The sequence below is a fragment of the Apus apus genome, chromosome 23 (assembly GCF_020740795.1).
Source record: "Apus apus isolate bApuApu2 chromosome 23, bApuApu2.pri.cur, whole genome shotgun sequence".
Taxonomy (NCBI): Eukaryota; Metazoa; Chordata; class Aves; order Apodiformes; family Apodidae; genus Apus; species Apus apus.
In genome coordinates this window covers 6722333-6737168 of record NC_067304.1, presented here as the reverse complement: position 1 = coordinate 6737168, position 14836 = coordinate 6722333, and the positions used below count along the sequence as shown (strand labels likewise).

Genomic DNA, 14836 nt, shown 5'->3' with positions numbered 1-14836 from the left:
GATTATTTAACTACTCTTAAAAAAAATGACAATATTAAAAAAAAAATCAAAAGAATGTGCAATGTGAGAGCTTATTTTAATCTTACCTGAATCAGTGATTTCAACATGGTTCGGTGTACTCATTACAAATGGCAAACTAAAATCATCATCTGGGAATTTGTTAAAGCCCTGCACAAATTTAAAAATTAGTTTCTAATGGGTAGATTTGTAAAGGATCATAAAACCCAGAAAAAATACAGCTAATGTAAAAATAGATTTTTTCATAAATAAATCAACAACCTACAATTTTCAAGGCTCAAGGTATTGATAATTACTCTGGAATTCTCCTGCATAGTTCTTACTTCACAGTAGCTTTTCAAATTGTTGGTCTTTTGTAGTTTGCTTCATAGACTAGACTGTAGTCAAAATGGAAGCTTTTGATGACAAGAACTTAGTAACTACTGCAAGCCTGTACACAGTTGCACAGTAAAGAATTAACCAACGTAATTTTTTTCAAGTCTAGTATCCGATACTTATTTTTTTGGCTTTATTCCCAAGAGTACGTCTAAAGCACATATGATTATGACTTAGCATGAAAATTGCATTTTACAGGGCCATTTAAGTCACATAAATTTGTCCTGTTAAGAGTGTAACTCATCTCCTGTCAGAATATCACATTTGAATCTAAACATTACATAAGGAGCCTCAACATGAAAAAATCTTGAATTCACATAACTCAGAGCATAGCAACAGAACATTTTCACTACACACTTGATCTGGTGGGACCAATAAATCAAAGCCAGTAAGGGTATCTGAGTGGTGTACATTCCACTTACTGTTCTCAGTTACCCACAAACGTGTCTTTCATCAGTGCTATACAGTTAAAATACATTGCAAATGCTTGAGAAGATTAATCTCTTCCGTTTTGACAGAAAAAAAAAATAATTATACAATTATTTGAAATTAAAACTTAATATTTCCTCCCCAGGCACCGATCTTAACAGTTTGAAGAAAAATGAGTTCAGCGCAGCCGCTGTAACGCATAGGTATTCTTTCCAGGACGGAGGTTCAGGACTTCGCTGGGCCGCGGCCCCCCCCGTCCCCGCGGAAGGGCCCGCCTGCCGCCGCCTCCAGAGCACGGCAGCCGACAGCACCGTTTACCTGACACAGCCCCGCTGACCGAGTGCTCGTCTGGGGTTTGACTGCAGACACCTGACCGCCGCTCAGACGCGGCGGCACGAACAATTTAAACGGTTTTTCTTTTTCCATTGCCTCGGAGAAATGGGTGGGCCTCAGAGCCAACACCTCATGACGGGCACACTAACGCTCCCCGCGCCGGCTGCTGAGGGAGGACAAAAGGGCGGGAAACGACGGCGCGCGAGCGAGGCGGGAGGGGCGGCGGCGCGCGGCGCAGCAGCGGTGCTGAGGGAGCGCGGCATCGCCTACAGCAGATCCCAGATCCCGTACAGCACGGAGGTCAGCCGGGGGTCCTTTGTTCTCCATGTCACCAGCACCTCCGCGTGGGTATGGTTGAGGGTGCGCAGTTCCGTGAGGCGGCCGATAAGGCGGGCGAAATGCTGGGGGTCCTCGGGGTGATGGATCTTCGAGTACTTGTAGAGGATGCCCAGGAGCGGCTCCTGCAGCTCTTCTACGTGGCGCTTGTTCTTCAGGAGCGGGCGGTCTGGAGGAGCGCGGCGAGAGCGCGCGGTTAGCGGGCGATCCGCACCTGCGGGCGCTGCGGGAGCCCCGAGGGGCAGCGGGTGGGGGCGCGGAGGGGGCGGGGAGCGCCTGCCGCAAGCCGGGGCTCGCGGCGACGCGCTGAGAGCTACTCGGCTCCCGGTTTACCTGAAAAAAATACGGTTGTTGCTACAAGCAGGGCATACTCGGTCTCTGTCACTTTCAGTTCCCCCATGCTTCTGTAGAAGTAAAACAGTGCGGTAATGAACTCCTCAGTTATACCTTAAAATTAAATAAAATAATCAGAATGTTATTTCAGTGTAGAAACAGGCACTGCCATTATGAATCATCTTTGCTCTAATCTTCTGTTCCATTGCATTAAACAGTTACTAAACTTCTGATATAGTTATATATAGGATATAAGCAAACACGAAAACCAGCTTTCCTTCCCTGAGCGTGTGCTGCCTGCACAGGCAACAAAGCAGCTCGAAGGAGGGAAGAGGATGAGCAGTGGTCACAGTGTTGCTCAGTGTGAATAAAAGCAGGGCCAGCAAAGCATGATTCCTAAGTATTTTGGTTCTGAGACTGCCATTACCTGTAGTAGTAGTCGAAGTTGGACTCTCTTCATTGTGAGGTATTTCCATGGAATAAATATTGGTTTTATCAAGGTTTTGAACATGACAGCATGTCCCATGATCAGAAAGTCTTACATGACCTGGAACAAGAGAGACAGCAGTTCCCAGCCAAGCTTAATGGGACTTAAAATATTTGCCTACCTCTGCTTTGCAGATAAATACCTGAAAGTGTGTGAACTTTTGCCAGATGCAAGCAGGTGGAAAGAAAAATTGGTTTTTGACATCCAGCACCACGTTAATTTGTTGCATTGTTAGTCTAAGTTTCTTGTGTTACACTTGACACAATATAAAATGTCATTAATATAGCTAACCTTACCCATCCACCCCACAATTTGCACGAACACTCAAAAAATGTTGTTCTTTGTAACCAATGGAAGGAAAACAAAGATCCAGCTTATTATTTTTAATTTTTTATGCTCTTTGAAAAAAGCCTATAGAAGGTACGTGGGCACTATGCTAAGTACCACTCTGCTTGAATGGGAAATTATTTGAGATTTAAGTGAATGGAATTTGTTTCAAAAGGGCAGAACCTCCTACTGGTGCTGAGAGAAAGCTTGTTAGTCAAACTTACTTTCACTTGTTGATGGTTGGCATTCATTAATTCTTTGGTTATATATTTGGGCTGAATGCAAAAACATTGCTTCCACTGTTGACCCTTTTAGCAGTGCAATCTGATCTTCACTAGCTAAACTTTCAAATCCTGCAGAGAAAGATACATGTTAAGAATCAAGGAATGCAGTGGCTGCCTTTAAGCTCCTAACATGAATCCATAAAATTATTTTTTAATAAGTGCCTTTACTGGAAAGGAGGAGCCATCGTTTAAAAGATGCATGTACCAAAAACTATTGTGATCTTCCTTGCTAGTTTGCAAATCAGACAAAAGTGTACTTGGCAGTGTTCAGCATTAGAAGATTCACAGGATACCAGTAAAAATTTTGGGACCAAGCAAGACTATCAAAAATTTCTTCTTAATATCCGATTTATATCACATGGCCTAATACCTTATAAATTGGCTACATTTCTTTGTGACTGTGCATATTCTCCTCATTCATTGATATCTGATCTTTTTATAAACTGTGTTTGTCTTATGACCAACTCATTATCTGCATTTATAATTCAAGAGCAAAGGAACTTTATTTTTTTCTTAATCCTGAGCAAAGCAGCATATGCAACAACAAAAAAAAAAACCAACACTCATCCATTATTTTAGATCTGTTTCACAATAGTGCTAAATTAGGTCAAATACCTGCTTTAGATATGTTGATTGACCTTTGTCAACAAATTTTACTGCCTCAAGAGTAATGAAAACATCGCCCCTGACAAATATTTATTTGTCAGCTTTACATTGAATTGTAGTGAAGCTAATTGCGTGTTCCCTTGTTCTTTATTAAAAGAAATATTAATAGGAAGACAAGTCTAGTCTCTTCTGTGTTACCTTTTCCTTTAAAGGAACTTCTGTTTTTTTCTTTGATGACCATAAAAGATTGCAAGCTGAGCTGGATTTCAGAGAAAGTATTAACATAGTAATTAACTCAATATGGTATTAAATACTTTCAGAATTAAATGCATACTTTCATAAAATGTCTCCATTCCATGTCAGAAATGGAAAAAAAAATCTAATTGTAATAAGCTTTTGAAATGAATGCTTCTAACATATCCTCATGACAAGTAAATGTTAACCCTGATCATTAGAACTGAAAGATGAAATAGTGAGTTGAAGGAGAAGTTTCTTAAAGCAGCTATTTTTTCTATTTTTCTCAGATTCATGCCATCAGTATACTTTCTGCCTCTGAAAAAAAAAAAAATCACCTGGAAGTCTTTTTGTGAAATCCACTAACACTTGTACATGGATGACTGCTGTCTCAGACAGACGGAGAAAACTTTCTTCAGGACTTGCAGTTTCTTGTAGCTGCACGAAAGAGCATTTAGACATCTGATATAACCAAGGTACAGCACTTACAATAAAAACTTTGCAATGCAGGATGACTGTTCTGTATACATACAAACTTCTTTGCTTCCTCAAGGGGAATTGTGTATTTTTGGTGTGCTGCTACAATGTGATCAAGAAGCTGATGTTCCCCTGGAGTAAGTTCCAGCTTCTCTGGGATCTGTTAAAAAAGTAAATCAATCAAGTGACAACAACTTGGGGCAAAAAAAAATTATAATTACTTAAATAGAAAAAAAATCCCACTTTTCCAGATCTTGTCGTAGATGATACTTGCTTACTATTCAGTCCTTCATCTTCCAGTTTTATGTTGCAAAGAAAACTGCTCTTCTGTTTGAAATTCTTCCTGAGTCGCTTTGACTTGCACTGTACCTCAGTCAACAAACCTGCAAGGCATAGAAGCATGTATCAATATGTATATTTTAAAATAATTATAATTTATAATAATTACTTTTGTTATAGATAACAAAAGTCTTGCATCACAGGAACCATCACCTATCTGGAGCTCCCTAGAGAATATAGCAATGTGTTACTATCTGCATTCAGCCCATATATGGGACTAAACTACAGCAGTTATTCTATCACCTAGTGGAAAGGGAATTGGAAAAAGGAGAAGAAACCCAAGGGTTGAAAACAAAACAGATTTAACAAAACAGCAAAAGTAATGTTAATGCTAATATAAAGTATACAAAGTTTTACTCAGCCCAGTAAACATACAGCAATCATAATAAACAGGAAAGCTGTCTGTAGGAGCCGGACAACAAGCAGCCCCTCCAGAAATGACAACCCTTAGGAAGAGCAGGAGGGAGGAACCCCCTCCTTACTCAACTTCCCCTTATAATGAGCGTGAGTTTATGGTATGGGATACACCTGTTAGGCAACTTGAGCCAGCTGCCCTGGCTTTTCCTCCTCCTAGCTCAAGCTGCCAGCTGACTCTAAACTGCTCATGGCCTACATAACATGACTGACCTATGATTCTATCCCAGCAAAACCAGGAAAGTTTCTCTTTAGCTGAATTATTGTTCAGTATCTACCAAAGACCTGAGTGTTTGCAGTCTTCTTACGTTATCTTGTTTGTGGCTCTTGTTATACACAAGTGTGAGAATTTTTCATGAGAAGCTATTGTACAATTTTATTTATTATTTTTTTTTCTGAACACAAAAGCACGTCTGATATGCTTACATTTGTCCTGTCAAGGTTCAGGACAGTTAGCTGTTTGTTATTAGTACTTAATTATTTCTTTTTCTTGTATTGTCTTTGAACTGCAGTCCTCTTAACTTCAGGAGATACATCCCAAGCATTGGTAAGTTTCTGCAGATGAAGATGCTTCAGGTGCTACAGACTCAAAAGTTAAATTTTCCTATACCTAAGTGTCTAGACCAATACCATTTGGTTCTAATGAGGAGAAGGGATTGACTTTGGTTTTATCTGTGTTGATTAGTAAAGTAGCCAGCATGGAAGGAGCACTTACATTCTGCTAGCATTCCCACAGCTTTACACTTCTTCAAGCGACATTCCTGACACTTCCTTCGCATGTACATGTCCATTTCACAATGACCACCATTCTTGCATCGATACACTGCATTTTTGGTTATGCTACGTCGAAAGAAGCCTACAGACAAGGATCAGGTTATGACTGAAGGAATCTAAGGAGCTTTCTTTCACAATGATATAAAGAATTAAAGTGGCCTTGGAGTTTTTTGATTGTTGTTTGGGTTTTTTACATTGTTTTAGATTTGCTTTCTAACAACATAGTTATATCTTGTTCTTTCTAAGATTAATAATTTTTTTCCTTACTTGGTTAAGACAACTCCCATCTAACAAGGTAAAAAATAAGTAGTGAGTAATTATTACTTGTTTTTATTTAATTAATAACATTAATAACACTGAAGTAAATCTATAATAAATGATCATGAGAAAATAAACACCTGCTTAAACAGACACTATTTTAGCAAAAATCAGTTGCCTGAAATGCTTAAATTAAACACACCCTTGTGAAAGCATTTCTTCAAAAAGTGTTACAAAAATGTGAATCTGGAGTTGGTCTGTTAGATTAAGGGCTCCTTAGCTAAATTACAGTCCTCTGTAGAAACAGCAACTTAAAAATAATGAAATCTGTTTGTTTAAACCACAGACACGGAACATTATGCTGAGCACTGTGGGGCCACAGTGCTGGGTCAGGTACAGGTCAGTCCGTTCTACTCTCACCTTTACAGCCCTCGCAGGTCAGCGCGTTGTAGTGATAGCCAGAGGCCTTGTCCCCACACACCACGCACAGCTCCTCCTGCCCCTTCAGCCTCAAGGAAGAGTGGCTTAATCTTGGCCGTTTTAGACCTGGGTATTCCCCGTCATCAGCGTGGGGAGCCACGAAAGGGGGTTTGCTCAGGTCACAGCTGCTGACAATACAGGGCCCATCGCTGTATGGGGGGTCCAGGCTGAATGTGCTGTACTGGGGCTGAGGGGGCTGGGGCTGCAGAACTGGAGGAGGAACTGGAACTGTGGAGTACTGGCAGTACGGTGCAGTCTGAAAATCTGTGTCCTGCAGCTGGTAGTTGATGTGCTCTGGCAAAACATCTGGATACAGAAGAAATAAAAAATTAAATAAAAACCTGGAGAATATCTTGACATCAGCTACCTGCAAGTTTTACATATACGAAATACCTAATAATAAATATTAGAGGAACACATTTTCAGAAGGGCAGTCGGACACATTCTTTTTAAATGTGCTGTCAGTGATGTTTAAAATCTTAGATGTAGTGAAGGTGGCTTGGTAACAGTTTGGGCAATGTTATGTGGGTCGCACTGGATTCTTGTTAGTATGTAACTTGAATATCACTTGCCAACTGATAACAGAGCTAGCTTTTGATTTTACTCATCCAGAATCAAATTATTCTTTGCAATTATAGTTCTATAAGATACAGGTTAAATATCTAATTCAATGTATCTGGAATACTGTAATAAAACCTGTATCTTCAGGCAAGTCAAAGGGAGACAGCACCATCACAATACAAGAATTTTGCTTTACTCACCATAATACTGTATGGGCTCAGGAAGACAGTACCCATCAGGCACAGTGACAAATGTGTTTGCCATATTCTGCTCCCAGCTACACTGTTTCATTCACTCTCCTATGTGTCAGACTTTTAAGGAGGCAACCTGGAGAAAGGGAAAAGTAAGTGAAATATCATATGAGAACAAATTGCTGGATGGGTGTAGCTACAGGGCTAAAAACAGAAAACTCCAGAATATGAAACAGTTTGAAGATCATAAGAAAATCAGAGGTATGTGCAAAGTCACATAATACTTCCAATGAGGTCGCAAAACATTTGATTGTCCTAATAGTATGGATTCAGGATAGAGTCCATTCCTAAATTTCCAAATTATAAACTGTTTTGCTCCTGATTTTACACAAAACCATGTGAGGGAATCAGACTAATAATTGGTAAATTATCTAGTTCAGGAAGGGACTAAAAGGAGTTTCACTGAGTAAAAGAAACTTGCTTTCAGAAAGAGCTGGGGCATTTGCACTAAGGTGGGTGTGGTGGATGTTCTCTTCCTGCACAAAGATGGGCTTTTAGTGTATTTGCTTCATTCACTTTTCACGCAAATTTGAAGCAAGTAAATACAGAAAAATAGCCTGGAAAGGCCAGCATAGAAAACCTCTTCTTCCTCATAAGTACTCTTCTTGTGCAGTAGAAGTCAGCTTTGCCCCACCTAATTTACATTGGGTTCCAAGTCTAAGAGCCAGAATCCCTTTAAGGGTACAAAGCACCTTGCGAAAACCAAAATAATCAACCTCATACAGGATGCATTGCCCTCTAGAGAGCTTTCCTCTGTCCCTTGATTATTGAAGGATTCTGGGCTCCTGGATGCTTTGACATTCACTGTAACTAAGTATACTTCAAGCTTACAGTGACACAGTTGGTGTAGAATAGCTATTGTGCTTTGAGCTCAAAACTTCGCTTATTTTCCAGTAATTTCCCTTTGTAGAGAAGTTCTGAACAAGTGTGTTCTAAAAATTCTTAGAGGAGTTTTAGGAAAAAAAAAAAATAATAATTTGTATATGGACACTAGCATCCCCAGGGGCATTGCATTTATGTACATGTATAACCAACTTCTGGTATTTCTTAGCAGCTGAGTGGTAATGGAGCAGCCATTAGAGGGGTAAGTAGGAGATATTTTCTTTGCCCCTTGTCCCTTTGCACATGTGGAATATATGAGGGCATCACTGGTTAAAAGTATGTTGCATCTGATGCCCGTTGAGCTTGGACTTAAGACAATTTGCTGTCAGCTACTCATAGGCTTTCCCTGAGGAGACGGGAAAGACCAAAAAGTTGAAAAAGGCAAGTAAGTATTTGGAAAGTACAGGAAATCAAACTCCTTTGTGTGCATCAGGATTCTCTGTATGTGCCTCTCGAAGAATTTACAGCAAATTGAGTTTAAAGATCTTCCTTGAAAGACTCACATGTTGGGTTTTGTTCAATACCCACACCTCGCTACAGCTGAGAAAATTAATATATCATTTCAGGGAATCTGAATTGAAATCATGTCTTGAAAGACATGCATTTCTTCCCTCAAAACTGGATATATCTTTGGAACTGAACACTTTTTCTTTGTGTTGTCAGCTGAAGGTGAAAAGATGCAGTGAGACCAGAATGCTGATTTTTTTTGTTATCTCTGGTAGTAAATATTTGTTTGAAAGAGAAATGACTCACTGAATCATGAGATCCTTATCAGTTAGATCAGTTTGGCCTGGTCAAAGTCTACATTTTTTCCTCAAAAATGTGTATTTGCTGAAAAATGTGTTTCTGTATTACATTTGTTCCATTACATAAAAATAAGAGTATAGAAGCTAAAATAAAATTACACTGATCCACTCTGATAAAAAAATTATGTCAGGAGTATTACTAAATGCAAGGTGGTCAGTTGACTGTAAATCTTGGAAGCAGACTTTCATTAGGCAAAATTTCCTCAGTTTAGGTATTGTATGAGAATGGATTTCAGGATTTAGCCCTTCTTACTGATCTTTATGGCTAATAGAAGTAATCAGTTGCAGTCACAGAATTTCCAGCTTAGAATGAGACTTTGTAAATTGAAACTGTTAAATTAAGACAATGTTACAACAGCATTAATAGTAAATGCAGTGGTTATTTGAGGAATGCTGTACTGTCTTCAAATGAGACTTAATGGTCATGCCTGTGCATTAATGTTAACCATTTCATTTTCTGACACTTGAGAATTTGGCTTTAACAAGGTTGTTCTTCTGATATAAAATAGCACTGAGCTTTTTAAAACAAAAAAATATAAAGAACAGAAGAAGGTAAGAAGGAACATAATTTTATATGACAGGAAAGTTATGATTATTTGTAAGATTGACTGTCATAGTCTTGTGTTACAATCTTTGCCTAACATTTTATAGATGAGTTGGGCAGCAGTAGAGAAGCCTCCTCCAAACTCCAGAATTTACTGAACTTTTGTGATGGATTATATATGCTGGTCTCACAGAAGTTCAGTAGCTGTCCCTAATCTCCCACACCTCACTGGGAGTGAACCATAACCTAAAGGATGCTTCTTAACCTAAACATACATTCATGAACCCATTGCCGTGCAGGCAAGTAAATTCTGCATGCACAGAAATTTTAGCTGTGTACTGTGAAGCAGTGGAATCCTTGGCAGAATGCAGCATACATGCAAAACTGTAATTTTCAAAACCTAATAACTTGGGCAAAGTTGAAATAAGATTGGAATAAGAGCTTTGGGTGTTTGGGGCCATTATATCATTCCCAAAACAAAGGGTTTTGTGCCAGTTTTTCTTGTGTACTCAAAATACAGCCATGTTTTGTGTATGTAAGTTTTAAAAAGGAAGTAAAAAAAAAAAAAAAAAAAAGTTCCCAAAGATTATACATAAAGTTTTGCCTAAAAAGTTGAAATAACTGAAAACAAAATAAGACTTTTCTGATAACTTGCTTCACAGAATCACAAGCAGTAACACAGTTAGGATTAAAATCTTAGGCCTTAGTCAGACATCCTGATCTGAAAGAAAATGTTTCCATAAAGGCACTTGCTGTTCCCTGCTTTTCCTTCTCAGTTACTTCTGAGGTGCTATTTCTGCTGGCTGTTTAAATGTGTGAAGTTCTGATCATTTGAGGGGAGGGGGTTGATTGTTGGGTTTTTGTTTGTTTTTAAATTTGAACGCCTCTACAAGTGGGATAATTTAATTTAATTGAATTTTTCAAAATATATAACCTAGACTCTAGGTTGCTCTAGGTTTGAAAATGTTGCACTTCTACAGGCTTTGTTTGGACAGTAATGACAATCAAAGGTCCCTTTCAACCTTAACCATCCTATGATTCTATGATTCTAAGTATGTTGATTCAAGGTGTTGGTTATCCATCTAATACAGAAGAGCAACATTCAGTTATTAGTCCTAACTGAAAGACTTCAATTTATCAAAAAAAAAAAAAAGGAAAAAAGCAATTAATTTATAAAAATAGAATTACAAACCATTCACTTAACAGAATATACACATTCAGACTAGAATACGTACTGTATATCTATTGTTAATTATGGTGAAAGATGATATTTTTATCATTTTTATTGCTGTAAATTACCATATCACACAGTAACATATCATCAGCTTACATTACTAAATTTATTAAGTTGCAAAACATACTTCTTTTAGAAGAGGCTCCAGGGAGCTCTTTAAGAGGTGTGTATTGACAGTACTTTAACTGCTATCATAAATATTTTGACAATTGAGTCACAGGGAAATTTCTTGTTTACAGGGAATTTTAGGAACTCAAGCTGAAGGTCTTCAACATTTATTTAACACACCTTGTGACACATTAATGATCAAGTAGTGGAACTAGATAACACATTTTAATCACAGTGTTTATCACTACACATTTTTGCTTCTGGAAAGCTTAGCTTGTATTTTCAATTTGTGAATTTTAAACCAAAAACTGAAAAAAAAAAAAAAACAAACAACAAAAACTGAGCACTATCAGTGTCAACTATGTGCGATGCCAGGTAATGTGTATTCAGTTTCACCCAAGCAATTCAGTAATCACTGGTTACTGTAATTTAAGAATTATTTTGTAGGATCACTTGTTTGACCTATATGCAGCTTCTATTAGGCATTATTAAGGCTTTATCTGTTTCTTCCAGTTTTAATGTGCCAAGAAGCTCCCAAAGCTGCTGTTTGAAGAAATCCCACTTTTCATTCAATGTGTTCTTTCTTATCTTATAATAAACATTATAGGAATTAGCTTATGTCACTAATGGACTGTGTTGCAATTATCTTGAAGTCTTCCTTTGGAATTGTTACCCCATTAATAATTATTTCCAAGGTATCATTTTTATACATCGCAAAATAAGAGGTTAGAGGTTGCTTGAAACTTAGTTTTCCAGGTACTTCAGGGAAGGGAAACAAATAATTGAATCTGAAAGTAGTTTTACTTCAGATAATGTAAAACTAAGAACTGTTGAAACAAATTCTTGGCAGTTGGATACCAAATTTCAAAGTGCATATTTTCTATTTTCATATGGTTAGACATTAGAAAAAAATAATAAAATTAAAATACATATATTAAAGCCCAATGCATGAAATATTTTCACATGGCAGACTGATTTATGGTTAGAGCAACAATTTATAATCCTAGAGTTTTCAGAGAAGTAAATTAAATACTTACAGTAGCTCCGGAGAGTTTCTTCCTTCCAGAGTTGAATCCACCAGGCTGATCCGAGCTGAGTCCAGCTGGAGCAAACTGGGCCTTTTCCCTATTTATCAGTTTCTGTGCATACACTAGGCTCCAGACACTCTGCAGAGCAATGCTACGGCTCTGAGACACAAACTTCCCACACAGCCTTTTCTGGGGTCGAAGCAAGGGCAACTGCAAGTCCACATAAATCAAATAATAACTGGGTCATCAGGGACAGAGGCCATGGGGACCCTCACGTCACTGTTTCCCAGAGTTCTCCCTGACCAATTACCAAATATTCTGCTTTGTTGCTAGAATTTTAAATTTGATTGCTTAACATTGACATGTCAGAGTGTTAATGGATAATATTCATTTCCTGGGCAGAGAAAATACTGCAATAGTATTACCTGGAGATAACTACTTTATATGCTATTGGGATTTGGAAACATTTGATTGGGCCAGTATCTCCAAACAAAACACTTACCTTGTGCCAATTCTAATTCTGACATACGTGTGCTGATGCAGCACAGACAGGGCTCATGTGTGCCCAATGTCAGAAAACGCTTGTGAGCAACTCTTGTGGCCACTTATTTTACAAAACTTACTTCTTAAAACCCCAAGTATTTCCATTATTAATACCTTCTAATAAATTGTTCATTACAATTCCTAGATACAATATGGGATGTTCTGGATAGACCATTTTCTTGTTAGGTATCATGTCATTACACTTGCTCATGATGCACGGGCAGGTTGCAAGCATATTAACTCCAGAGGAAGGGTTTGGTTTTTTTCTGTATAAAAGCAGTTCTCAGTTTACTTCAGGAAAAAAAATTGTTCTGTTGTATATTTCATGGAATTAGATGACAAATGGAAAAACTGATTTCCTGTTGGTTTTCTTACTGCAAAGTCACTTAAAATAGTCTTTAGGGTTAAGTACTGTTCCAGTACTTCAAGGGTGGCTACCAAAAAGATGGCAACTCCCTGTTTACAAGGAGTCACACAGAAAAGACAAGGGGTGATGGGCACAAGTTGCTCCTGGGGAGATTCCAATAGGATGCAAGAGGTAAATTTTTCACCACGAGGATGGTCAAACATTGGAATAGTTTCCCAAGGGAAGTGGTAGATTCCCCCCACATTGGACAGTTTTAAGTCCTAGCTTGACAGGGTGCTGAGCCTCCTCATATAAACTATAGTAGTATCTAGAAAGGCTGGACCAGATGATCCTTGAGGTCCTTTCCAACCTGCCATTCTGTGATTCTATGAAAACTATTTTGCTTCGTGATGCAATGATACAGATCAGGTGACCAGTCCATGTTAAATACATGAGTTTACATTATTTTAACAGATGACTGCTGCTATTCAAAGCTTACCATGACAATAAAAACGGGGGACCTGAGAACCCACCTGAGTTACATAAAGAACTGCTGCAAAGAAGAGGAAAATAAATTGTTTTTCATGCTTGGAAAGAATCAAGAAATAAAAAGCTTATTAAGGAGTAACAAAGATTTAAATTAGATACCAGAGAAAGCAAATACAGTGGTAAAAACTGAACAGGAATAAGTTGCCTAGACAATCTTCATCACTGAATGTTTTGAAGATCAGTTTGAGCTACCTGATAAAACTTACAAATTGTTCTGAGTTATTTTGATCTGCAAAGGAGACGAAAGGATGCTTTATTTCTCTTCCAGTTCTATTTTTGGTTGTTTCCCCTGACATATGTCAGTTTTGTAAAATACTGATAAAGTCTTTGATCAGTACATGCCTAGTGCCATTTTAATGGACAAAGGAAATGATCATACACTTTCGACCACACTTTACTAGGGGAGCATAAACAAAATGTTACTCATACATATGGCCTGAAAAGATTAGCTGAACAAATTTGTGTCATGAGCCAAAATCTAGAAGCGCCACTGAAGTGGAGAATAAGGGACATGCCTGTTTTCTATAGAAAATAAACAGATCTGATGGCATCAGTCTAACCTAAACACCTTGTGTTGCGCCGCCTTGGCCGGCCCATTCCCACCTTGAGTGTAAACTGTGAGCTTCTGTGCAGTCTAATCTACACAGAATGTCTGCACTTATGCATTTAAGTATAAGAATTGTATGAGTCTTGAAACTGCAGATCAAGAAAGAGCTTCTCTAGATCGAGACCTGTTGAGAGAACTAATTTTCAAGCTAAGCAGAATTCTTTGTTCATCTGAACCAGATTCTAGATCTCTGTAACTTGTTTGGTATCTGAATAGTTAAAGGAAATAGTATCTGCTCCAGCTGGATCTTCTCTACATAACTGACCCCTTCGGCTTGATCTGGTATTGGATTGTTTACGTAACTTCAGTAATTAACCACTATCATCCTCATTAATGAAACATAAACCACCTCTTCTGCTCGTTTATAAAGCATTTGTCAAACAAAACTTAAACAAAGGGCAGAATCTCAGCAAAGTAACAGTCCTTCAAAAGGTACTGAGACTGACTACAAGTCATTAAGGCCACTTTGTTGTTGTTTTTCAGTAGAAATGAAACAGAAGTGATTGCATTGTCTATTGCTTTTGGCTAACTTTTCACAAAAACATCTGAGGTCTGTCATAGGAGGGCAATGATGCCTGGACAACTATTTTGGCCATTTCAGTATAAAATACCATTTGTCCAACTCATTACTGTAAGTCATTAAATGATGAAAGCAAAAGTCACATATTAAACAATTGGGAGCCTTTGGAAAACTAATTGCTAATTACAGTAATCATTGAGTTAAAGGTTACATTGAAATACAGATAATTTCATTATAGGATTCAATCTCTCCTGTTAGTCAACTGTTCCAAACAATATTAAAGGAAGTTGAGGGTTAACAATACAATTTATGTATTTAAATGATCTAACTTAATCTTTGCCTATTTTTGTTTT

At 38.0% G+C, this 14836-nt stretch overlaps 1 protein-coding gene across 2 annotated transcripts; it reads right to left on the bottom strand.

Annotated features, from left to right (window-relative positions):
• Positions 1 to 57: 57 nt before the first annotated feature.
• On the bottom strand, positions 58 to 12561 carry LOC127393649 (bile acid receptor-like). 2 transcript variants are annotated; one of them, XM_051638944.1, is made up of 11 exons: positions 11928 to 12561; positions 7266 to 7392; positions 6445 to 6810; positions 5708 to 5848; positions 4483 to 4622; positions 4295 to 4399; positions 4101 to 4200; positions 2863 to 2991; positions 2252 to 2371; positions 1825 to 1938; positions 58 to 1660 (listed from the first exon to the last, which is right to left on the bottom strand). In XM_051638944.1, the coding sequence occupies exons 2-11, from the start codon at positions 7354 to 7356 to the stop codon at positions 1422 to 1424; spliced, it is 1545 nt and encodes a 514-aa protein (XP_051494904.1). In that variant the 5' UTR covers positions 7357 to 7392; positions 11928 to 12561; the 3' UTR covers positions 58 to 1421. The 2 variants fall into 2 exon arrangements, 1 of the variants encoding a protein (XP_051494904.1); XR_007891519.1 differs by having other exon boundaries at positions 1570 to 1660; positions 1825 to 1895.
• Positions 12562 to 14836: the final 2275 nt, after the last annotated feature.